General features: G+C 39.0%; 1 protein-coding gene across 1 annotated transcript; it reads right to left on the bottom strand.

Moving 5' to 3' along the window:
• Positions 1 to 4,642: 4,642 nt before the first annotated feature.
• Positions 4,643 to 24,562, bottom strand: F11 (coagulation factor XI). Its single transcript, XM_030884036.2, has 14 exons — positions 24,508 to 24,562; positions 17,968 to 18,130; positions 16,590 to 16,696; positions 15,758 to 15,917; positions 14,417 to 14,526; positions 13,544 to 13,703; positions 11,133 to 11,242; positions 10,878 to 11,040; positions 10,681 to 10,787; positions 7,995 to 8,163; positions 6,571 to 6,746; positions 5,790 to 5,885; positions 5,102 to 5,241; positions 4,643 to 4,828 (listed from the first exon to the last, which is right to left on the bottom strand). Exons 1-14 carry the CDS (start codon positions 24,560 to 24,562, stop codon positions 4,643 to 4,645), a joined length of 1,902 nt encoding a protein of 633 aa, XP_030739896.1.
• Positions 24,563 to 26,417: the final 1,855 nt, after the last annotated feature.

Raw genomic sequence — 26,417 nt, 5'->3', positions numbered from 1 at the left:
AAGAAAAGGGAGAAAAAAAGAGAGAAAGAGAGAAAGAAAGGAAGGAAGGAAGGAAGGAAGGAAGTTATGAAAATGAAAATAATTAATTATTATTAAAAAGAAAAAAGTAATAAAAAAAGAAAAAACAAAAAAGCAAGCAAGAAAGAAGAGAGCAATCAAACCAAAAAACTAATCCACCAATGATAACAAGTGCTAAAAACTATACTAGAAAAAAAAAAAAAAAGGACAGACAGAACCCTAGGACAAATGGTAAAAGCAAAGCTATACAGACAAAATCACACAAAGAAGCATAGACATATACACTCACAAAAAGAGTAAAAGACACATTTATCTATATATAAAGAAAGGAAGAGAGCCAAATCAATAAACCAAATCAATAAACAAATCTACCAATGATAATAAACTCTAAATACCAAACTAAGATAAACATAAAACCAGAAACAAATTAGATGCAGAAAGCAAACCCCAAGTCTACAGTTGCATCCAGATTCCACAGCCTCAATTTTGGGATGATTCGTTGTCTATTCAGGTATTCCACAGATGCAGGTACATCAAGTTGATGGTGGAGATTTAATCCACTGCTCAGAGGCTGCTGGGAGAGATTTCCCTTTCTCTTCTTTGTTCTCACAGCTCCAGGGGTTCAGCTTTGGATTTGGCCCCACCTCTGCATGTACGTCAGCGGAGGGCGTCTGTTCTTCGCTCAGACAGGACGGGGTTAAAGGAGCCGCTAATTCGGGGGCTCTGGCTCACTCAGGCCGCGGAGAGGGAGGGGTACGGATGCGGGGCGAGCCTGCAGCGGCAGAGGCCGGCGTGACGTTGCACCAGCCTGAGGCGCGCCATGCGTTCTCCCGGGGAAGTTGTCCCTGGATCCCGGGACCCTGGCAGTGGCGGGCTGCACAGGCTCCCCGGAAGGTGGTTGTGGATAGTGACCTGTGCTCGCACACAGGCTTCTTGGTGGCAGCAGTAGCAGCCTTAGCGTCTCATGCCCGGCTCTGGGGTCTGCACCTTTAGCTGCGGCTCGCGCCCGCCTCTAGAACTCCTTTAAGCAGCGCTCTTAATCCCCTCTCCTCGCACACCAGGAAACAAAGAGGGAAGAAAAAGTCTCCTGCCTCTTTGGCAGGTCCAGACTTTTCCCCAGACTCCCTCCCGGCTAGCCTAGCCGTGGCGCACTAGCCCTCTGCAGGCTGTGTTCACGCCACCAACCCCAGTCCTCTCCCTGCGCTCATACCGAAGCCCGATCCTCAGCTCCCAGCCCCGCCGCCCCGGCGGGTGAGCAGACAAGCCTCTCGGGCTGGTGAGTGCTCGTCGGCACCGATCCTCTGTGTGGGAATCTCTCCGCTTTGCCCTCCGCACCCCCATAGCTGCGCTCTCCTCCGCGGCTCCGAAGCTTCCCCCCCCACCACCACCCACAGTCTCCGCCCGCGAAGGGGCTTCTAGTGTGTGGAAACCTTTCCTCCTTCACAGCTCCCTCCCACTGGTGCAGGTCCCGTCCCTATTCTTTTGCCTCTGTTTTTTCTTTTTCCTTTTGCCCTACCCAGGTACATGGGGAGTTTCTTGCCTTTTGGGAGGTCTGAGGTCTTCTGCCAGCGTCCAGTAGGTGTTCTGTAGGAGTTGTTCCACGTGTGGATGTATTTCTGATGTATTTGTGGGGAGGAAGGTGATCTCTGCATGTTACTCCTCCGCCATCTTGAAGGCCCCCCTGTATTCTTTTTTAAAGTACCTTCCCAACCAAGGTCGCGAGTGCCCGTTGACTGTTTATTTCACAGTGTCTGAGCATTAACACAGACCCTCACAGGATATGGAAGTTTCTGCCTGGGTACAGCACAGTGTCCTTTGAAAGTTTCTTGGAGTTACAAAATGTGCACACGTTCCCCGGGGGTGTTGGGTGCAGTGGGGAAGCTGCCTCAGTAGATAAAAGATAAATGTTGACACTTCTTTAGAAAGAGCAAGTAAAGCAAACACATACATGCACAATCACAATCTCCACCTGGGAATCCCACCACATACTACGACGTTTATAATAAAACTGTCTGATGCTCAAGGGCAAAAGAGAGACAACTGTTCATTGAATATCTGTTTTGTGCCAGTTGCTGCAGCGGGTATTTTAAATATAGTCTCTTCTCGGAAAGTCTGAACTAAATGGATAATGACAATAATTTCTATACTTCATGTAGCACATACTTCTACACAGTTGGGTGAGCACTTAATCCAATGTGACTGGTGTCCTTATGAGAAGAGGCGGAGAGACCCAGGAGACAAGGCCATGTAAAGACAGAGGCAGAGATCAGAGTGGTGCTGTCACAAGCCAAGGAAGGCCTAGGGCTACCAGAGCTGGAAGAGGCCAGGAAGGACCCTCCCCTGCGGGCCTCAGAGGGGGCTTCTAGCCTTCAGAGGGATTTCAGGCTTCTAGCCTTCAGAACTGGGAAAGAAAGAATTTCTGTTGTTTTAAAGCATTCAGTTAGTGGCAAATTGTTACTGAAACCCTAGGAAATTAAAACTATATCTGAAGATGAGGGATCATCAAGAGAGGCAGTGAGGCTGAGTGTGTGTTAAGTATTGTGGTTACTGGAAATATTCCTTTTCATTCTCTCCATCTCTCTCCCCAGCTCTTCTCCCCCCGCCCTCCGACAGACAGACAGACAGACACACACACACACACACATACACACACACACACACACACACACGGTCACATTCCTAATTGAAAAATTGCTCAAAAGAGTTAGTTTCAGTTTGTCGATGGCTTTGGAAAGGACAGAAAGAAAGATAGAAGCTTGCCCTGCTCTGATGAATGAGCACCGCGTACATACCCCGTGAGGGAAATGGGTTGGATGTAGGGAGAGGCCCCCAGAGAAGCCTTCCTCAGGGTACCTGGCGGCCTCAGAACGTCTCATGGAGAGGCAGGCTAAGAAAGGAAACCATTGCCTCAGCACAGGACCACCATTCACTGCTGCTGGAGCCTCAGGGCAGTAGGTAAATTCTCTAAATATGAATTTTAAAGACATTAACCAGAATGTAGAAAATTCTCTCGTACAAGGACAGGGAAAGGCCCATTCTGACTCAGGTTGATGGAGGATGTGGGAAAAGCCCATAAGAAAGGAATATTAGAGGACAAGGCAGGACCCACAAGGTAAAGGGAGAAGTGGGTCTGAACAGGCCCAGTTGGGGACATGCCTCTTTATCAGAATGGATCAGAGTTTCCCTGAGTCTTTGATGAGGTAGGACAGTAGCTCAGGCCTTATTGCCATTCCAGTTGTTTGATTCTGGGGGTTTTGTTTGTTTGTTTGCTTTTGTTTTTATTGTTTCTTCCTCAGACAAATTCCTTTTTATCCCAGTCTTTGAACCTTCCCTAAACTCTCTTCTTCCTTAACTTCTCGTAGAACCCTGTGCTTCCCTCTCATTTCCATTTACAATTATATCATATATTTTATACATGTGTAATTATTTTATTTTTGTGGCTCCTGCTAGCTAGACCGGAAGGTTCAGGAAGGTAGGGATCTATTTATTGGCTCACTACTGTATCCCACCAGCTCAGTCTGTTCAAGAAATACTGCACATATTGGATTGAATATTGGCGTAAGTGGTTGACATGGATTGAAAACTGGTGGAGACAACGAAAATTCTAGATTATGAAACTATATCAGCAACAATAACCAGGTGAATATTTGCACTATATAACCGGGTAAATATTTACAGGGAACACCCCAGTACTGAGAATACTTTCAAGATGCTGAAGACGTTACTGTAACCATCCATTTATTCCCAAACCGTTTTCCCCGTAGTATGGATGTATTTTATTTTGATTTCTGTCAATACATTTATCATCTATAAACGTAGATTTGTAAACCCACACTCACAGAGGCAGCTTATTTTAGGAGGTCTTTAGCTTAGCCCCTCATCTTCATCAGCCCTCCCCTACCCAAAACTATGCAAATAAATATGAAATCCACGCACAAATAGTTTTCTAGGCAAGAACACCTTTAAGATTCGTCCCCTAAGGTCCCACTTCCAGGTGAATTGCTGCTTTTAATCCTTTCCCATACAGAAATTCTGGAACCCACATTCACACTCACTCATAGCTTGTCTCTACCCAAACTAATTTTAAAAATATTAAAAAATGACATGACAAGAATTCTTGATTATTCTGAAAACCTGCCATCAAATTCAGTCAAGTTCTTTCTTTACAAAAGAGATGTGTGCATGTACGCAGAGCCCAGAGTCTCGCGATTTGATGGTGACTGCCCTTGTTTCCATTTTCTCTAGTTCCCATTTTTCATTTAACAAATCTTTTTACAGTGGTTTCTTTGAGCAGTTCTACCTGATCCTTTGGTGCCACTACCTGATTCTTTTCTGGTCTATCTGGGTATGTTTTCATCCTCAAATATCTTAATCTTATAGTATTCGTTTGGCTCAGGAAAGGTGCAACCAGCGAGCAAGAGACTGGGTGCTGATCGCCCTCTGCTGATGGCGGAACTGGGGGCATTGCAAGTGACAGGTTTGGTGTGTTCTTACCAATACCAAGCCCCTTCAATCTGTTACAGTCTCAGAATTGTAGCCTGTGGAGGAAGATGACGGTGCAGTGTCTTCTTGGGTGAAATCCAAACCCTCTTCCAGGGAATAACCTGGCTTACCCTTCAGGGAGTCAGATGGCATCTGGGGACTCTTTCAAGCTGCTTTGCGTTTTCTCCAAAATCCAGTCCACGTACTCGACCACGTTGGTGTAAACACCTGGTCGCTCCCTTTGGCCGCAGCCTTCGCCCCAGCTCGTGATGCCTACCAAGTGCCAGACCTCGTTGTGCTTACAAGACAGGGGGCCCCCCGAATCTCCCTATGACAAATGGAGGAAAGAAAAGGCACGCAGATCAGTTCAGACACTTCTCACCTTAAATACACTTTCATCAGAGTGATTTCACCTAAAATTCTGTCTTGGCCCTTTAATAAACTTCAAAGAACAGGATTTCTTGTTTTTCCCTCAGTCTATCAGATTTCAGGGTTAGGAAAACAAATCCACTGTGTTCCCCGCTCATTGGCAGAAGACTGCTTTAAAAATGCATGAAACATTCTAATGTGAGTGTATTCAGTTGGCTGAGAACACTGTTACCTTGCAGGCATCCTTCCCTCCTTCTTTGTAGCCTGCGCAGACCATCTTATTAGTTATTTTATGCCCTCTGTATCCTGCCTGGCATTCTTCATTTGTCACCAAGGGTACCCGGGCTTTCTGGAGAGTATTGAGTATTTTGTCTGAAAAAAATTTTTAGTTTGTTAATGGAACAACTACTTATATATAATATATATACAAATTTAAATATATGTATTTAAAATCAAAACCATACCTATCTAAAAATCTAGAAGGAAAAAAATATTAGGTTTACTTCATAGATCTTTTATAATTACAGAGTATAGAGAAGATGTTATTCTCACTATTGTGAGTACCGTTTTGTTAATGTTAATTAAGTCCAAAATTAATTACGGCTCTAACTGGAATTACTTCCCAGAGAAAATAATTGGATAACAGGCTAAGACATTTACTGAAAAGTGCTAGGTTTTGAATTAAAAACAATGTCTTTAAAGAAATTGTCATATTTAAAATTTCCAGTCAAACAGACGAGGTGTCGTCTTCACTTGAGTGATTTTTGTCTTTCCATCTTTATTAATATGTTTTCTGCAATTGAATAATATTATTATTTTACTCTCATTTTAGCTGTATGAATTGATATAGCGGAAAAGCTTACGACTAAATTGTGTTCTGTATCTAGAGCTGGAGCACACAGAGAAACATCATTTCTTACCTCTTAATTTTTTGTACCCCCATCCAGTCACCCAGCACTCAGTATACGTCACATTTCTATCTCCTTTGGAAGGTAGGCAGATGGGTCGTTGAGAATCTAAATTTTAAAAATCACAGTTTAATGATCAGAAACAAAATACATCTTCTTTCCCAGGAAAAACTTCCTTCATGTTCCATTATTTCGTGTGTTCCCTATTTATTATATTCTTTTTTTTTGTCTCCTCGTCATACATTTTCATCCTTCGTGTTCAGCGTTATCTGTCACACATCCCAGGATGAGGGAACGAGAGAGACAAGCCACAGCCCTCTCCACTAACTCCATCACTCTCGCGAGGCCTGTGGCCCTGTAGAAATTGCTTCATCATTCTGACCCACAATCCTTTCTTCCTTAAAAAGCAGATAAAAATCCTCTTTAATATTCCAGTATATTATCAAGTTATGTCATTCTGTGCATCTGAAGAAGCCTGGGGACAACCTACCATTTCACCCATACCCCAAAATAAGATGTAGCCATCAGGAAAGCACAACAGTCTTAAGACTAGCCTGGCACCCCCTCCCCCCAACAGTCTTAAGACTAGCTCGGCACCCCCTCCCCCCAACAGTCTTAAGACTAGCTCGGCACCCCCTCCCCCCAACAGTCTTAAGACTAACTCGGCACCCCTCCCCCTTTCATGGTAATAACACATGGAGAGATTGCCAGGGTCTGGCCGTGAATCTGGGAGCGTGAAACATCGTCTCCATGTAGTCACTGTAGACAGCTTTCTGTTTAAAATTTTCCATACCTGTGTAATTCATTGTCATTTCCAGTTTCAACAAGGCGATATCATATCCACTTTCTGCCATTTCATACTGATCATGAATTATTATTTCTTGAACCCCAAAGAAAGATGTATCCTCTTTTATTTCTTCTTGGTTTAAAATGCCACTATAGACACGCAGAGCTTTAGGTGACTCTACCCTAAGGAGTAAGCAGTCGAGGAAAAGAAAGTTCCTTTACCGACTAATTCCCAAGCATTTGAGGTACAGTGCTATTTAACTGACTGTTACTAACTAGGTAATATTTTCTGCCAACGGTGGGCTTTTAAGTGAAAAGAAGTGATTTTATGCTAAGATTTTTCAGTCACATAGTCCTCCTATATGGAATGTCCTGGGCTATCATTTGCCTTATGTTAAAGACACAAAAATCAATGCATACTTTTTCTGCCTTTCAACACACGCTCACACACACACACACACATAAAAGAAAAAAAGTTCTGGGTTTTACTTTCATTGCTGGGGTCGTTGGCTGTGACCCTGAGAAATTCTCTTGGACTTTCTGGTACTCCATTTTCCCATATGTAAAGGGTAAATAGACTATTGACCTCAAATGAATCTTTGAGTAATAATATGAGTAAGTTGCATACTGATAAAATAAACAAAAACACAAAACTGTGTCTGGAAACAACCCAGAAGATACTGAGGTGCAAAGAGGAAGTTTGGCCAGCTAAAATTCCCTGGATTACATATACTCTGAATGCTCTCCCGATGGAGCTGTTAAGTTTACCAGTATTGAAATTGACTTAAGTAGGGAATCCAGTTTGATGATGTACAATAAACTCTTCCTTATGGGTCTAGAACCACAGCGGGAGAGAAAGAGAGAGAGATGGAGGGAGAATAAGAGAGGAGAGAGAGAGAAAGAAGCAGAGGAAGAAGAGGAAGAGGAGAAGGAGAAGAAGGAGAAGGAGAAGAAGAAGGAGAAGGAGAAGAAGAAGAAGGAGAAGAAGGAAGGGAAAGATTGAGGACAAGGGAGGAGAAGACGGAGGGGGGAGGGGAGGGGGAGGGGGAGGGAGAAGAAGTGGGGGAATAAATGGGAAATTAGATTCAGGGAGCAGGAAATTGTCTCCGAGTTTAGTTCTGGACCCAATGCCCAGACAGTGCACAGAAGATGATACGCTCTTAATAGGAAATAACCAGAGCTCCCCTGGGGATGTGTATACATTTAACTGGAAAAGTGGAATATTATGAAGTCAAACAGCCATGTTCCTGCACCTGTTCTGATGCTGGTAGATCATGAGTGGCTCTTCCTTTTTGCTTTTTATCACTAAAGACAGAAAATTAATTTGGCAAATAGGATAATTTACATCTTTAAAATTGTACTAAAATACTAGGGATACATTTAATATATGTGTGAGTATGGTGAATGAGTAAAAACAGCAGTGGTACTGACTCGCTGAAACAATGAGCAGCTGTTAATATCCACTGGTTTCCGATGATGGAGCCTCCGCACAGGTGTCTCTGGGTGGGTGATGTGATGTACAAAGTTATCTGCCATGGCCACTCTCCAAGAACAGACTTGGTTCCTCCAACAATTCTGGGCTTGATTTTCGTTGTACACGCTACAACAGAAGGATTGCAGTGAGTTGGTTCCTACATCTTCATTTTCCAACAGTAGTTATGTTCCTTCAGGCACACAGGGAAGAAAACCTTCCCTGGATTCAATAATTTACCATGACCTTGACTTGAAGACACTTTAGAATCAAGTTGGCAAAGCACAACATGCACATAAAAACTGAATGATGAGTCACCTTGTAATCGCATGCCCCCAGCTAATGCCTCATCTGGGGCGGCAAGGCAATCTTACCCTCCATCAAATGCTAACCTCAATGGTTCTCTTAAAGCAATGGTTGTCAAGTGTGGCCCCCGACCAATGGCATCACCTGAGAATTTGTTAGAAGTGCAAATTCGTGAGAGCCACCTCAGACGTAGGGAATCAGAAACTCTGACAGTGGACCCTAGTCATCTGAGTTTTAATCAGCCTCACTAACGTTTAAGAACTACTGTTACAAAGAAAAGTTCAGCACCTTCCACTCAGTTTGTGGCCTTTGTCCAGTTCCTCCCCATCCCCTTCCATTCCAGCTGCCCTTTGGTCCCAGTCACTCCTGCTCTACTCACACCCAGACCTGGCTGCTCTTCTGTTTGTGAGCTGCGCCTGCCCTTTGGTCTTGTTGACAGACTGGGGTTTTCTGCTCAACCTTTGATGTTTCCAAGGACTTTGATTCAAACTCACCCTTCTGTTTTCTTTCTTGCCTTAGAAAATTAATAGATCAGTAACTAAAATATATTAAGAACAACTAAATAAAGACCTTATTAAGATGAGTTATAGGTCTTGGTGTTCATTCTATTTGGTTTCTCAGTTCAAAAAAAATGCTTTAAATATTTGTTTTTAGCCTTACATTTTGTGTTAAGAGATGTTTCTTTGAATGGCAATTGCTCTGTATCTTCACAAAGTTAAGTTATAGCGTAGACAAATGACAGTACAAGATATGATAAACATCTCAGTTAGATATTCCCTCTCATTTTAGGGTATTATTTCATCTAATATAATGCAGCAAAACCTAATTATCTAGTTTCACTTATTTCAGAAGATGCACTAAAAAGACATCAGATTTTATTTTCCTTTATCTTATATTTTCTGCTTTAGCTATTAATCTACCCCTGATTTATTCTGTAACCTCTAGAGACCAGAGTCCCTAGATTCATTAGAAAAGAGCAGGAAGGAGGGTAGAGAATGAATTCTGCAATTAAAGGTATAAGTGCTGGTTCCCTTTTTTAAACTATGTCAACATCACTAACAGCAAAATTTGCTGCATCCTTTCTATTGCTTGGTAGAACCAAGACAACAGAATGATTGTAAATACTCCTTCTTGTCTTAGGTAAGTTTATTGTAAGAAAAACAGAGAACGTATGAGATACAACTCAATTTACTGTCTTTTTAAAGAAGCTAGAGCCATCCAGATTCCCATCAGAGCCCCTCTAAGCCCTAGAAAGGCAGAATTTCCCAGCTAGGATGCTAGCATTGGACACAGTATACAGTCATATTGTATGTTCTATTATACAAAACAAGTTCTCAGAAGTTAAGGATTTATTCACCTCTCAGTAGAGCCAATATTTCTGACACGGAAGATTTTCATACTTTGAAATCTACGACAAAGCATAATTATCACTTCCATTTCACTCATTAAATCTCAGTTGCAACTTAATTTATACTGTATTATAATATTGGGCAGTAAGCAGTAAAAGTCTAAAAACATGTAGTGTACGTAAGTCAATGAACATTAAAGTCATAATAGGTTATTACAATAATTTAGAGAGGAATGTGTGTATTAGGCTCTTTCCTGTTTCATCCCTTACACAGTGTTGTTTGCCTACAAACCATCTTTTGTTTCTATGCTCAGAAATTGGCCACTGGAATGGAAGCACTGCTGAACTGATGTGTACTATAATTTTTATGTTATTATAGGTCTTGTTTAATATAGACAGTCTTTCTATTTCCACCCTGCTATACTCATTGTTACAAATTAATAAGGTTTTATTGTAACTCTTGCTAATATTCATAAATATGCAGAACACTTGCAGGAAATCTGAAGGCCCTGGAGAAGGAGCCACTTGAGTATTTCTTGCACAGATACATAATTTTCCAAACATATGATGACTATGTTGGAATTAAAGATCAAGTAATAGCCAATAGAAAGAAAATGACTAATCTGATTAACCAAGATGCTGGTTGATATTTCTATTATAAAGGGTAATAAGAAAGATTATTGACCTTGATAACAACAATAAGACATCAAAATTTGGGCTGAGCCTGAGTCTCACCAGGAAATACTGGTTATACAAATGTATCAAATTATAACACATATTCAGTTAATGCCACGCAACACAGAGTTTAGTCAAAGCCCAATATTTACCTTTAAAACAGGTCAGCCTGAGTGATAGCAGTGAAAATAACAGAAAATTGCATCTAAGTTCATTACTTTACTAATTTTCTCCCCTCTGTAGCTACTACTGACTCTCTTAGTCATGACATACTCAGTATACAGGGGATGTATTTTTTCAAGTGACATTAAACTCACCATTATCCATTTTACATAACCTTAACGTATATCCAGAGATGTTTCCTCTCCCATGAAGTATTTTAGTTGGAGATCCATTTGCAGAAAGTTTTAAGTAGCATTTACCCCTGCAGGTTGGAAACAAAATGGTATAAACATAATTCCTCCCTGCAGCTAGATGGGGCAGGAGCATCTGTGGAACTCATCATACGTCTTACTTCCCTCCGTTGCAAGGTTCTTGAGATGGAGAATAGGTAAAAAATTGACAGCGGATGCTGTTGGTACATGTTTTCTGGCAGGCTTCGTGCCCGTCCACGTCAACAATGTCCAGTTCTTCTCCCAAGAAATCAGTGTCACGGTAGAATGAAGAATGGCAGAACACTAGACAACAAAGCACATATCAGATATGAGACGTGAAACCCTAGCGCACATTTGTTGATTGTCAATCAGAAGGAAGAGCTTTCATTGTTTACCTGGGACACTGTGCCGGCAGTTTTGTAGACTAAAACCAGAAAGAGCTTTGTTCTTTCTAATGCGTGCGCTTGGCAACCCACTTGTAGACGTTTTAAGTAGACACAGATTTCTAACAGTAAAAAAGGGAAATACAGAGATATCATGTAAAACATATCAAAGAAGAAGACATTTTCACAGCACATACAGAAGTCAGCTCCTGTTGGCATTTAATAGGGAAGTTGTTCCCATTTTGAAAGTACTATTCATAAATCACTGACTCAGACTCCATGATCCATAGGTTGTAGACAAATTTACCAAACTGCCTCTAAATTTTCTAAGCTTGCTCTATTCAACAGCACTGTTCCTAGTACCTTCCTTTTTTATTTCCTTTCTCTCAACTCTCCTAGACTATCTCAACGATTCAAGAATTTTCATGCTACCTACAAATCTGCTACCCAGAGTTGCTGTAGGCGTAGACAGGGATAAGCAAAATCCACCACAGACTCCATTACCCAGGCAGCATCTTTCTGGGAGGAAGTAGCTTTTCCTAATTAGCACAAAATCACGGTCTGGAGCTGTGCTGTCCAACAGAATTTTCTGCAATGACGTAAATACTCCACATCTATGCCAGCCAATACAATAGCCACTAGCCAGCCATATGCTGCGTCCTTGAAATGTGGCTAATACAGCTGAGGAAATGGATATTTAGTTTTATTTAATATTCATTAATGTAAATTTAAGATGCCAAGTCTTGGCTTGTAGCACCCATGTTCCTCTCTCCCCTTGTAATGCGGATTAAACGTGTTGCTCTTCTTATGGGTACTGATTGGGAATTTTATACAAGGAATAAAAAAAGGAGCAGTGATTAAGACAAAATAACACATTACAAAAGCATCTTTCTAAGTTCTGAAGTTTATAATGCCTCAAGGCTCAGTCTTTGACCTTGTCTCTTTCTCTGACTGCACTCAATTTTTTGGTGACCTCATCAGTTTCAATGGCATTAATTACCAGCTGTATCCTGGTGACACCTAACACAGATCTAGGGCATAAACCTCCCTTGTTAAATCCCAGGCTTCCCTTTCTAACCACCAATTCAATATTTCTCTCTGGATGGCTACCAGGCACCTCTTGCCTCTTGAAATCATCTCTGTAAGAAATCTTCCCCCATTTCTTCATTGGCATTGCCATCCTTCCAGTTTTCTTGGGCCAAAAATCTTGGAGCTATCATTGACTCTTTACTTCACAGCTGGCATTCAGTCCGTCAGCAAATCTTACTGGCTCTACATTGACCATATATCCCAATCTAATCACTTCTCTTTTACTTCCACTCTGGTCCAAGTAGTGCAGGGTTTTTAATCTATTGAGTTGACTAATGGTATCCCCGCATTTAGAACCATGTTGAGAAAATGAAAGTAACAGATATATTCTCATGTGACAAACCTAGCATTATACTTCCGGAATTATATCCTCACTTGATAAAAAACCAGTCTTGCTTGATAAACAGGAACTCAGGGGCTTACTGTGGCTGGATGGCTTTGGGGGACACTCTCCCCAGCAATGAGCAGCAACGTCAAGCAAATAACAAGGGCTCTGAGAATTCAGATTAAGATAATACATACAATCTAGATTTTTAAGCAAATAATCTTAAGATTTCTTCTTCTTTTTTTAGTGAATTTTGTTAGTGAGGAGCAGCAACCCCAGCAAACATCCCTTTGATGATCATAGCAATTTCCTGCGCTTTCCAATGTTAATACCCATCGGTAGGGAAGCAGGGTCTAAATTCTCAAATCTCCCTGCACCGTTACCCACGCTTCTGTTGATGAAGGCCATCGCTCCACCCCTCTCCACTTTGGATTTGACAAGTCACTGATATTTCCAATTCTTTCTTTCTGCTCCAGGTTCAGTTATTTTAACCAGGCACTGAACTAAGATGACCACCTTTATTTTCTTCATTCCTTTCAGAACTAGCAACTCTCTGAAGGCAGAGACCTCCCTAACATAAGGAAAGGCGAGAGTCCTGGGTAACACCAGATTTGCAGTCAATAGGTGGGGAATGGAAAGAAAGAGGAACTAGGAATTCTTCTTTGCACCTTTTATGTATCCTTGACAGACATTTAGATAAAATTTGTAGTTGCTCAGAGTTTTTTTTTTTTTTTTTTCCTTGCTGTACACGGGCCTCTCACTGTTGTGGCCTCTCCCGTGGCGGAGCACAGGCTCCGGATGCGCAGGCTCAGCGGCCATGGCTCACGGGCCCAGCCGCTCCGCGGCATGTGGGATCTTCCCAGACCGGGGCACGAACCCGCGTCCCCTGCATCAGCAGGCGGACTCTCAACCACTGCGCCACCGGGGAAGCCCCTGCTCAGAGTTTTTAATGGTGGCTTTTGATCAACTGTTTGAAAAGATAACACATGACACAATCTTAACTCCTTACCTTTCAGATATTGTTGGCCATTCTTGAGAAAAGAAGGTAAAGAACAAACAAGTGGGATGGTGAGTACAAATGCTGCGACAGACAAAAGCATCTGGAGCCATGACACTGTCAATGTTACTGTCTGCAAACATGGTTCTAGGGAAAATGTCCCTGATACAAGCTGTGCAACAGAAGAAACCGTATTTAGAAAGTCAGTTCACCAGCAGCATTGGCAAAGGTAAAACCCCACTCATGGTGTTCGTAAATTCCATATAAAAAGTTTGTTGGGGGATGAGGGAGGGATGAATAGGCAGAACACAGAGGAATTTTAAGGCAGTGAAAAATACTCTGAATGATACTCTAATGATAGAAACATGCCATTACATATTTGTTCAAACCCATACAATGTACAACTCCAAGAGTGAATCGTAATGTAAACTGTGGACTTCGGGTGACTATACGTGTGTCAGTGTAGGTTCGTCAGTCGTAACCAATGTACCATCCGGCGAGGGTCGTTGGTAATAGGGGACGCTGTGCATGTGTCTGGGCAGGGGGTATATGGGAAATCTCTATCCCTTCCCCTCAATTTTGCTGCGAACCTAAAATTGCACTAAAGAAACAAGGTCTTAGTAATTTTTTAAAGTTAGTTTATCCCAAGATCTTTTACATTTTTTAAAATTAGGATAACTGAAGTGATTGTTTTAAGCTTTAAATTCAAATATAAGCTTTAATCATATAGAACATAATGAATTTTTTCTCAAGAAGAAGATGAAAGATCATTGGGTCCATTTCATCAGTAAGCACAAATTGGTATCCTAAGTTATGCCCATCGTACACATAATCAGCACCTACTATTTAATGGCTAAACTACCTCATTAAGAAAATAATAGTTACCCAGATTAGAAAGCGCACAGGGCTTCAGTGAGAATCCAGACACCACTTCACTGAGCTTTGTTATGTTGGTCGGCATCCCCGTTTGGGTGTACTTCAACAGACAAATGTTACTAAATAAAGACCAAAGTGGACAAACATTTTATCCCTCCAAATGCAAATACGGAAAAACGTAAGATAATAAGAAACGCACATTTAGAGACAGCCTGGGCATGACAGCTAAAGAATTGCTCTGAAAGGTATTGATTTGAGAGATTGGACGGCTGGTTTGAGTCCCAACTCTGCCAAGAGCTGGTGGTCCTGTGAGTTTTGTCAGCTTTGTATTTTCATCAGTAAGATGGCAGCTTTAGATGGGTGGTGACATGAAGAGTAGGGGTGTAGGAATTGATGACTTCTCAAGCTCTGCTCAATTTTAGCATTTTAACTTTTTTATAATACGTAGCAACTCACAACTTCCTGGCTCGCTGTTCATGCTGCATTGAATCTTAGACGTAAAATACGTAAAAAGGTGTAGTTTGAGCTGAGCTAAAGAAAAGCCCTGAAAACTTAATTATTAATTTGAGGGTTTCATGCTGTGTTACCATTGCTTTTCTTCAAACAAATCTTTGACGCTTTATTGCCACTCATCTCCTTTTCGTGAATGTCTAGAGCAGAATGTTAAAATCCAAATACCAGTCATTTGAACTTTTCTTTCATTGTTGGATTTCAGGTAAGTGTAGCTTCCCGTATGAATCCAGAACATCTCAAATATTTCTAAATTAAAAAGTTAATGATATTTTTCCCTAAAAATATTTTTTAAGAGAAAAGAGATCAATCAATTACAGATCAGATCCTTTTATATTCTTACACAGGAGGTTTATACCTGGAATATTTCTAAATCCAGTAGGGGGCAAGTTTTGAAATACTTCACATGGGTTTCAGTTACTTTGTCTCAGGTGGGGAACTGTTGTTTGGGAGGATATCTGAGTAGCTTTTTCATTTTGATTCTATAGCTTCATACTGTAGCATCCTTTAGGCTGAGAATGGAACTGTCAGACCACTGTAATTGTTTCAAAATTGCCACTTTAAAAATGTAGTGCTCTTCAAATTAGCTAGGAGATGCATTAAACATTTTTTTAAAGCGTCATTGAAAGACAGACTCCGTACTACAAAATGAAATGCATCCAAGTTGGACTTTAAATGCATTTTCCATCAAGAAAACTGGGAGTACTTATAGAATTGTCTTGTAGGGGTCAAAAATAAATTTTTGACCCCTACAAGTTGAAGGAAAAAAAAAAAAAGAATCCCATTTTGTTTTCTGTCAGATAATCTAAGGTCCTTGGGCTCAGTCCACAGCTCACTCACCGATACTTTATGCTTGGAAAGTGCTCTGTGGCGAATGTAAAAAAGTGACAGTGCCTGTCATTCGTACACCTCTCTTGGCATTCCTGAGCACTCTTGGTAATAGAGCTGTTATGGTTCAGGCCCTTCATATGTAGGTCCACATAAATATCTTTGTTGCAAGCTGGAAATAAAATCAGAAAATACGGTTATCTTCCAGTCTCTGGGGGCATCTGATAATTCTATCTTAGCAACCGTCCCTCCGGACTTGCTATTTCAATTCTTTCCCTGACTTTTCCTCAGAAGGCGTCTAGTTTTATTTTAATCTGCTCAACTCCTACTCTCACGTGGAAACGGTAAGAGAATGTCAGTGTCCTTTTTGCACTGCAGCAATATTAGACTTGTACATTTCTGCTTCAGCTCTATGAACTGATGTCTCTTGTTTCCTTAACTCCACTGATGGATTGATTCACTAATTAAGCTATTCAAGTATCTGGAATATCTCACCATTAAGACAAGGGTCATCTTAACCTTTATGGTTGCTTCCTTTGATTTGAATTAATATATTTAATAAGGACTTTCATATAAAACTTTAAGCTGAGAAGGAGAAAGAAAATAAGTGAATGATGAACTGGTGTAGTTAGATACGTCCTATGAGATAAATTTTAATGAACTATAATGGGGTAGGGGGGACATGCATGTATGCTAGTTTTTCCTCTATGCGGAAAGAACTTCATTAGGAGACCTCGTTTCCATATAGCAGGGTTTTATTTCATAGCCACAAAACCATACCTGATGTAATTGCACGTACACATCACAATAACTAGTATATATCAATTCTAGCAAGACATCTCACCACTTATTTGGTCTGAGCATTGCTTAGAAGAATATCCAGAAATTGCTCCCGTCATATTGACCATCGGCAGTGTTTCTGCAACACTGTCTTTCAGGATGCAAGTAAACCTGTTTTTAAAAAAAATAACATTACTGGGTGAAAATCTTATGTTTTAAAATAACAGGTCTTAAAAGTTAGCACACAGAGAGTCAAAGAGAAGGAAACAAACTTCTCTGTCTCACGCCAAAACAAATATATTCTTAGCAAGACTGTGAGCTTGTTTTCCATTCCAACATCCCGACATTGAAAAGATCACATGTAATGCTCCTTCCTAACTGGAAACAGGAGTGGGTGAACTATGGCCTGTTGGTTAAATGCAGCTCTCTGCCTGTTTCTGTACCGTTAATGAGCTAAGAAGGGTTTCTATGCTTTTTAATGATTACATTTGAAATCATTGTGTATTTATACAATATCCTTGATTTTGCCTCTGGACCCACAAAGCCTGAAATATTTACTCTCTGCCTGTTAAGAAGAAGTTTGCCAATCTCTGTTGTAGATTCTAGAATAGTAAATTTTATAAGTTCAGGGCACTATGTAAATACTATGAATGCAGTAATAATGCACAAAGATGTTAATAACTTCATTCTGCCGTAAAGCTTTATCATTAAATTTTCAAGCTCAATATGGAAACAAAAATGGTGGATGGAATGTCCTAAAAATTTTAAGAATATAACTGTAGAGACAAAACCACCAGATGCTATTTGCAAATCTTAATAAGATTCTGGTTAATTGCTATAAATTACACTTGGGGGACAATTGAGATGATATAAAGGGATTCTTATTAATTTTTAATGTTTTTTGTGTAAGATAATGTATGTTGAAATATTTAGGAGTGAAGTGTTATGATGGTTTCAAATTATTTCAAATGGTTGGACATCTACACATACATAATAGGGAAGACAAAAATGGCAAAAAGTCTTGGGGGCGATAGGAAATCATTGTACTATTCTTTCAAATTACCTTTATAAATAATGAATTTTTTTCTAATAAAATAATTGAGGGAAAAGTACCAGTTTAAGTCATATCAAATATCAATAATCAGTTGAAGAGCAAAGAACAAAATGATTAATTGGCATTAAAGTAGAAAGAAATCAGAGAGAAAGTATCATTAATATTGAGACCACAAGAAACCACACTGAGGGGCATGTCTGTTCCTCCTGACCTGCCTAAACACTACCGTTTTTTCTGTAATATTTAATATTTCAATGGAAGGAAAATACATTTTCCAATTGTTAACATTAAATTTTATAAAATGGTAGACGGCAATTTATTGTTGGTAATTATCTGTCCGTCTGTCGTATAAAATCTATTTCTTCTATGTAGAAAAGCAAACATTTACCACTTGGTAGGATCTTCAGATGATGATTCAGCCATAAAAGTGAAGAGCAAACACCTTGGATGGTGGGTGCAGGCTATTTGGCAGTGCTTGGCATTTGGTGTGAAAACAACAGTAATGTCTCCTCCTTTAAAGTAGGCATCTTGGAACAGCTTGGTCACACACTCTGTGTTATAATACACGACACGTGTTATTTGGGATTTTAGTGCGCACGTACCCAATCAGGTAATAATCTCACAAAGGCAAGTGAAGTAGGGCTACTTAACAGGAAATATGCCTGAACATGGAAATCAGGGCAATAAAAGCTTTTAGTTTATTGGATAAGCAGCCCCAGATAGAAAAGAAAATCACTAAATGGCATGTGTGCCTCAGTGGAATGGTGCTTCTGAATGATTGTCTTGGAGACGTGGGTGCCTTGTGAGCAATTGATTCGTTTCTCAGATCTTCACTGGCAAAAATGCTCACAGGTCTAGAATGACCTCTGCTTTTCCCTTTCCCCAGTGCCGCTCCATGTCTAAACGCCATGTTTATATGAAACAGAGGCTCCACACTGATCATCTTCGGGTGGCATCCGATGGCCCTGGATGTGATAATGTACTACATCACCTCACTATGTTAAATGGACCCATTTTTTTGGTTTGTTTTGTGTGTGTGTGTTTTGTTCTTGTTGTTGTTTTTGTGCGTTAGTTTCTGCTTTATAACAAAGTGAATCAGCTATACATATACATATATCCCCATATCTCCTCCCTCTTGCATCTCCCTCCCTCCCACCCTCCCTATCCCACCCCTCTAGATGGTCACAAAGCACTGAGCTGGTCTCCCTGTGCTATGCGGCTGCTTCCCACTAGCTGTCTCTTTTACATTTGGTAGTGTATATATGTCCATGCCACTCTCTCACTTTATCCCAGCTTACCCTTCCCCCTCCCTGTGTCCTCAAGTCCATTCTCTAGTAGGTCTGCGTCTTTATTCCCGTCCTGCCCCTAGGTTCTTCATAACCTTTTTTTTTTTTTAGATTCCATATATATGTGTTACCATATGGTGTTTGTTTTTCTCTTTCTGACTTACTTCACTCTGTATGACAGGCTCTAGGTCCACCCACCTCACTACAAATAACTCAAGCTCTAGGTCCACCCATCTCACTACAAATAACTCAATTTCATTTATTTTTACGGCTGAGTAATATTCCATTGTATATATGTGCCACATCTTCTTTATCCATTCATCTGTCGATGGACAATTAGGTTGCTTCCATGTCCTGGCTATTGTAAATAGAGCTGCAGTGAACATTGGGGTGCATGTGTCTTTTTGAATGATGGTTTTCTCAGGGTATATGCCCAGTAGTGGGATTGCTAGGTCATATGGTAGCTCTATGTTTAGTTTCTTAAGGAACCTCCATACTGTTCTCCATAGTGGCTGTATCAATTTACATTCCCACCAACAGTGCAAGAGGGTTCCCTTTTCTCCACACCCTCTCCAGCATTTATTGTTTGTAGATTTTTTGATGATGGCCATTCTGACTGGTGTGAGGTGATACCTCATTGTAGTTTTGATTTGCATTTCTCTAATGATTAGTGATGTTGAGCATCCTTTCATGTGTTTGTTGGCACGCTGTATATCTTCTTTGGAGAAATGTCTATTTAGGTGTTTTGCCCATTTTTTTTTTCTTCTGCCCATTTTTGGACTGGGTTGTTTGTTTTTTTTTGATATTGAGCTGCATGAGCTGCCTGTAAATTTTGGAGATTAATCCTTTGTCAGTTGCTTCATTTGCAAATATTTTCTCCCATTCTGAGGGTTGTCTTTTCGTCTTGTTTATGGTTTCCTTTTCTGTGCAAAAGCTTTTAAGTTTCATTAGGTCCCATTTGTTTATTTTTGTTTTATTTCCTAAATGGACCAGTTTAATTGACCTACAACACTGTTAGTTCCTGTCCCACAACATAATGATTGGATATTTCTGTACATTTCAAAGTAATCATCATGACAAGTCTAGTTACCATCTGTCAGCATACAAAGATATTACATAGTTATTGACTATATTCCCCACACTGTACATTTCATACCTGTGACTCATTTATTTTGCAACTGGAAGTTTGCATCTCTTAATCTCCCTCACCTGTTTCTCTCCTCCCCCTATCCCCCTCCCCTCTGGCAACCACCTGTTTATTCTGTTTTTCTATGACTGTTTCTGTTTCGTTATGTTTGTTCATTTGTTTTCTTTTTTAAGAACTAATATGGTCTTGTGGGTCAATTATACTTCAAAAACAAGCAAACAAATTCATTTAGAAAGAGATCAGATTTGTGGTTACCAGAGGCAGACGTTGGAGAAGAGGGGAATTGGATAAAGAAAGTCAAAAGGTACAAACTTCAAGTTATAAGATAAATAAGTACTAGGGACATAATGTACAGCATAAGTATAATTACCACTGCTGTACATTACATATGAAAGTTGTTAAGAGAGGAAATCCTAAGAGTTTGCATCATAAGAAAACATTTTTTTCAGTTTCTTTAATGTATCTCTATGAGGTGATGGACGTTCACTGAACTTACTGTGGTCATCATTTCACAATGTATGTAAGTCAAATCATCATGCTGTACACCTTAAACTTATACAGTGCTGTATATCTACTATACCTTAATAAAACTGGAACAAAAATGAAAACCAAACAAATAAATAAATAGGCAGGAACAGGAAAAAGACTCTTGGAAAAATTATTGAATCCCCTTCCACTGAAACCATAAGTAAGTTAAAAATACAAACAAAGCTAAATTGCATAAAATTAAAATTTGCTTCTGTTTCTAGAAAGAGATATTGAATATTCCAGATTGTGGAGTTTTAGGTCATTATTACTTAGTCACTGAATAAAAGTGTTGTAGTTTTTAATTTTGGTATATTTTTATTGACAAATACTACAATATAACCCTTAGTTTTCTTAATATAAAAACAAATATATAAATATATATTAAAAAATAAAATATTTGGACAGAATAAAATATCACTTAAATTTATTGTAGCAAAAATAAATAAAATTAAAAATAACTAATTTCTATTGTAGTAATAACCAACATACCAATAAATATGTGGGAAAGTATATAGGTAAAAAACAGTAGAAATTATCACTAAGGCTTTTAGGATTATACAGTCCATGGACTTAAATGGGGGCAAATTTCATCTTTATTTTCCCTAGCTTCTAACTAAAATATGGCATATCTTTCCATTATTAATGTAAGAAAAAAATGCATTAGGGTTCACAGTATCTGTGCCTTTGTCATAATAAAAATCGCAGATTTAAAAACACTATAGTTGCAGATATCTCAAAATATCATTATCACTCATTGCTAGTTTGATGGTAATTACTATGCAGTTTTAGACCCACCACTAAATCTTACTACATGAAGTGTTAATAAGAAGCACATCTATTTCTATATAAATTTTTTTTACAGTTTAACTAACTATATTTAAATATAGTTTATTTGTTTGGTAATCCTATGTATTTTCACTATTTCTTTAAAACATTATTCTGAGGATGGAGTCCAGTTCACTAAACTGCCAAGGGATACATGGGAGAAGAGAGTCAAGGATCCTGCCACAGCTCTCCTCAAAAATCCACCCCATATGCCTTCTGTATTACCCATCTATAATAACCTCTGTATATAACATGATTTTCTCCAAAATTGGCAGCTCCCTGAGAATGACCTGAGGGTGAACAGAATCTTCCTCCTCTCCCCAGGCTCTGTGTTGCTTCTAAGGAAGCTGTACGGCAGCCTCCATTAATAGAGGGTCTATTCGCACCTCGAAATAGTCCCGTTGACCAAGGAAATCCCACCTCTTAGTGCAAAGCAAGCATGCTATATTAAAATGTTACTTTTAAGAAGCTTATTACTTATTTGGTAAATTAAACAGATTTTACATGTTTAATATAGGTGCTGTATTTCTTAAAATATACCACCTACTAATTGGATCATTTAAATTTACAAGGCAGATTGATTTTCAAAATCCAAACACAGCTTCTTAGTGCCAGTAAAAACTGGTTAATCTGTTTTTGGTGAACTAGAAAGTGCCTGTTTTTGTATATGGACTTTGTATTCCAGAATTCTTGCTCATATAATTTATTGGCTCAACTAATTTATGTGTTGGTTATTTTGGACTTTTTGAGGGACACAATCATATCCATGAACAATGAGAGTTTCTTTCTCGTCCTTTACCTTTTACTTCTTTTCTTTTCTTATTGCAGTGACTAGGCCAGTATAATGTTTATGGTAATTAATAGTGAGTATTCTTGTCTTATTATCAATTCCTAGGAAAAACTTTCAGTATTTCACTCTTATTAGCTTTCGTGAAGATTTTTGGTTTAGACTTTTGTCTGTTTGTTTCTTTAAAGATATCCTTTAACAGAAGAGGGAAGTTCCCTTTTAATTCCAGTTTGCTAAGAATTTTTAGCATAAGTGGAATTTTATCATATATTTTTTCTGCATGTATTTTAAATTATTATTTTTTATTATAGTAACATATATGTCTCCAGAACTTTTTCATCTTCCCCAACTGAAAGTCTATATCCATTAAACACTGCCCATTACTCCTCCCCTCAAACCCTGGCAACCACCATTCTACTTTCTCTCTCTATGAAATTGACTACTCTAGATAACTTACATAAGTAGAATCATCCAGTATTTGTTGTTTTGTGACTGGCTTATTTCATTTAGCATAATATCCTCAGAGTTCATCCATTTTGTGGTATGTGTCAGAATTTCCTTCCTTTTTAAGGCTGAATAATATTTCATTATTAATGCGTGCATACCACATTTTGTTTATTCATTTGTTGACGGATACTTGGGTTGCTTCCACTGTTTGGCTATTGTGAATAATGCTGCTATGAATATATCTTTTTGAGACTCTGCTTTCATTTCTTTTGGGTGTATACCCAGAAGTGGTTCATCCACTGATTTTTGAACACTAAGTTTTTGTTCCTGGAATAAACCCAAACTTGTCACAATGTAATCATCCTTTTTGGGTTTCTTTTAACATACTGCTGGGTGACGTTTGGTAATTTTTTTTGTTTCTGATAATTGCACCTACATTCACAAGGAAAAAAGGCCTATGATTTGTCAAAATGTCGTAATATCCCTGTCTCAATGTCCTTGTCATGTTTTGGTATCAAGATCACACTGGCCTTACAAAATGCTTTGGAGACTGTGACTAAGTTAAGCTTCCCTGATATATGTTTGTTTTTCAATTACTTAATTTCTGCTGTTTTATTTTTTTCTTCTTTCTAGTTTTTTTTGCATTTAATTTGCTGTTCTCTTTCCATCGTCTTAAACTGGATTCTTACATCATTAATTTTTACAGTTTCCCTATTCTAATATATGCATGTAAGTGTACACACTTGATTTCAGCACCAATTTAGCTATGTCCCAAAGTTTTGATAAGCCATATTTTCATTATTATTCAATTCAATACATTTTCTAATCTCCATTGTGATCTCTTCTTTGACTGATATTTATTTAAAAGGGTATTATTTAATTTTGAAACATTTGTGATTTTCCAGTTGTCTTTTCTTACATTTTATCTCAATTCTATTGTGATTGGATAACATGCTCTGTAGAGTTTTAATCCTTTAAAATTTGTTGAGACTTGCTTTAGGGCCTTTTATGTGGTCAATTTTTGTAAATGTTCCATACGCATATGTAAAGGATGTATATATGTAGAGATGCAGTTCTTGGGTCCAATGTTCAAAATATGTCCATTGAGTTACTACTGACCTATCAATTAAATAACAATACTATTTCATAATGATGACAATGAAGGAGTATAATAACCTGGATAAGAATCTTGTCACAAAGAAAAACGAAATTATGAACTGTAGTGTTTTATTTTAAATCTCTTTACCTAGATTTACCATTTTCCACATATGCCAGAAAAAAGTTTACTGTGCATTAAATGCTAGCAACAGTAGCAGAAATTAAATGTAATATATGTAAGGCTTTTTTTAAAAGGAATGATTAAACTTTCATTTTAAATAAAGAATAAGTATAAGGGCTAAAAATACTTGAACTGATATGTCCTTCTGAATATTGGTTAAGTAATTTATAAACAAACTTAGTGGACATGACGTAGAGTGGAGAATTCACGGCAGTGATTAAATTATTGAGATGCATAAACTATGTAGGAATATTTGCATTTTTGGACATTTTGGGGGACATTTTTCAGTCCAAAATTGCCTCTGTGTGTGTGTTTGTGTCGCGTTGAACTGACTGCTTTATGGAAAATTGACTAATCAGTGAGGCAAGTCAAGATTTCTGCTTTTTAATATTGGTCTTAAATATCATTTAAATGTTTGATATAGATTTAGACATAAACATAGTATAGATATGGATATAGATATAGACATAGATTCTTAGTATCATGAACAATTCCTTTACCTCAGTTTCCTTCCCTGCTTTGAACAATAGTGTGATTTTCCTCTCTGGGCTTATACCCTTCTGTTTTCTCATCACAAGTCAGGGAACCAAGCTATTCCCAGGCCATACTAAAGATAAAACTCTACTTACCACCAGAAACTGAGGCAAATAAAATGAAATGTACCATTTGATATAATAAAGTCATCCTACAAAAAGAAAAATGTACATGTGTTTAGAACACAAAATGTGAATTTATAAGTAACTTACTGATATCAGAGTTTACAAGAAATACGGAGGGAGAGGAGTAGTTAATTCAGTAGTGTTCACAGAGCTCCTGTCGTAAGCTGAACTTTATCCTTCCCCAACCCTAGAGCGTTCCTCAGCATGGTCGTATGTGCAGTGGTCAACACGTTCATGGTTGCGAAGGACCAACGGCTAAAAGGGAAGGGTCCTCTCACTCTCCTCCCTTCCCTCCCTCTCCTCGGCCTCCAGCTCACTATTAATCAGACATTTCTCACTGCCATCATCTGACTCTCTCCCCATCCCAATTTTTCCATTTCTTTCTTCTCTTTCAATTCATTTCCTTTCTTTTCCATCTTTGAAGTTTCTTTTCTAAATCTGTCAAAGAAGCTATAAATGATTTTTTACTAACAAAATTTTCTAATTTAAAAATTATGTTACAAATCTACTCCTAGGTTGTCTTGGTCACTCATACATGTACTTATCCCCACAAAGCCCTAAACTGACAGCTGTATGAAAAACCTGCTGTGAGACAAATCAAGTCTTCTGATTTGTTCATATTGCTCTTGAAAATCTTTTTAATTTGTAAAATACTTGCTATTGAGTACAAACTATTACTCTTCTTCCGTTCTGCATCTCCCATCTCCTCCCACATTGCTTATGGTTATTAACTAAAAACCTCCAAAATGTTAAATCAGACACATTTTAAAAATCAATCATTGTCTATTGTAAAAAAATTTAAAAACCCCATGGTACAATAGAAAAAGGCACTTCAGGGAATAATTGCTTGAGGGAAATCTTAAATAATAATTTTTGAAATCATACCTGAAACTCCTTGTTTGCTGCAATTCTTAATAAGAATGTCTTTCTTTTTCCAAAATGGTTTTCATCCTCCTCTAAATGAGATTTTGCAGGTAATGTTCACTTAACTTTAATATTTACTTTTACTGGTTCCCAGTGTGATGTAACATCGTCTCTTTGTACAGCATGCCTGTGAAAGTCCTTAAAATCTTTGCGTATCAAACACATACCTTGGTAGAGGTGCTTGCTTTTTCAATACATTAATTTTTTTCTCTCATTTTACTATGCATTCAAACAAGTGACATACAGAGAAGCTTAGAGAACTTGAATTTGCCCATGTGCCTTAGCAGTTGGTCAAACTCACAATTAGGATGCCTGCTGGCCAAAGCTGCACTTAACCGCAATTTCAAATAGCAACTGTTAATCATTAATTCCAGGCTAACTTGAGTCTCACCATTTAAAAAGAAAACAAGGGAAGGCTGATGGACTTGCTGATGCCCAGAATAGCAGAGAAATGAAACTCAGCTGTTCGGGGGTTACAGAGTGGGTAGAAAGTAAGGGGCCGATTGTAGATGCCCTGCTCTTCTGCAATCACAGTTTCCATTTATATAGTGTTACCTCCTCAGAGGCCTAGGAAGGTAGGATTCATTCTAATGAGCCCAGCTCTCTTTTATCCCACTTGCAAACACTGAATGCCTTTAGACTTTAAAATTCTTTTGAAAAATGGAAAAATATGTGACTTTCATAGCTTTCTTTTTTTTAACGTTTGGGTGCGTTGGTTCTTCACACGGGCTTCTCTAGTTGCGGTGGGCGGGGGCTACTCTTTGTTGCGGTGCGTGTGCTTCTCATTGCGGTGGCTTCTCTTGTTGCAGACCACGACCTCTAGGCGTGTGGGCTTCAGTAGTTGTAGCACATGGACTCAGTAGTTGCCGCATGCGGGCCCTAGAGTGCATGGGCTTCAGTAGTTGCGGCCTGTGGGCTCAGTAGTTGTGGCACACGGGCTTAGTTGCTCCACAGCA

Source organism: Globicephala melas, chromosome 21 (genome assembly GCF_963455315.2).
Source record: "Globicephala melas chromosome 21, mGloMel1.2, whole genome shotgun sequence".
NCBI lineage: Eukaryota > Metazoa > Chordata > Mammalia > Artiodactyla > Delphinidae > Globicephala > Globicephala melas.
The sequence above is the reverse complement of the archived record's forward strand: the minus strand, read 5'-3'. Positions and strand labels throughout refer to the sequence as shown.

Coding starts and splice junctions, on each gene's coding strand:
- F11 (XM_030884036.2), bottom strand. CDS start 24,562: ATGACTTTATTATATCAAATGGTACATTTCATTTTATTTGCCTCAGTT. Junction 14,527..15,757: donor TTTCCAAGCATAAAGTATCG/GTGAGTGAGCTG, acceptor GTCTTTATTTAG/TAACATTTGTCTGTTGAAGT. Junction 4,829..5,101: donor GAGGGAAGGATGCCTGCAAG/GTAACAGTGTTC, acceptor CATTTGTCATAG/GGAGATTCGGGGGGCCCCCT.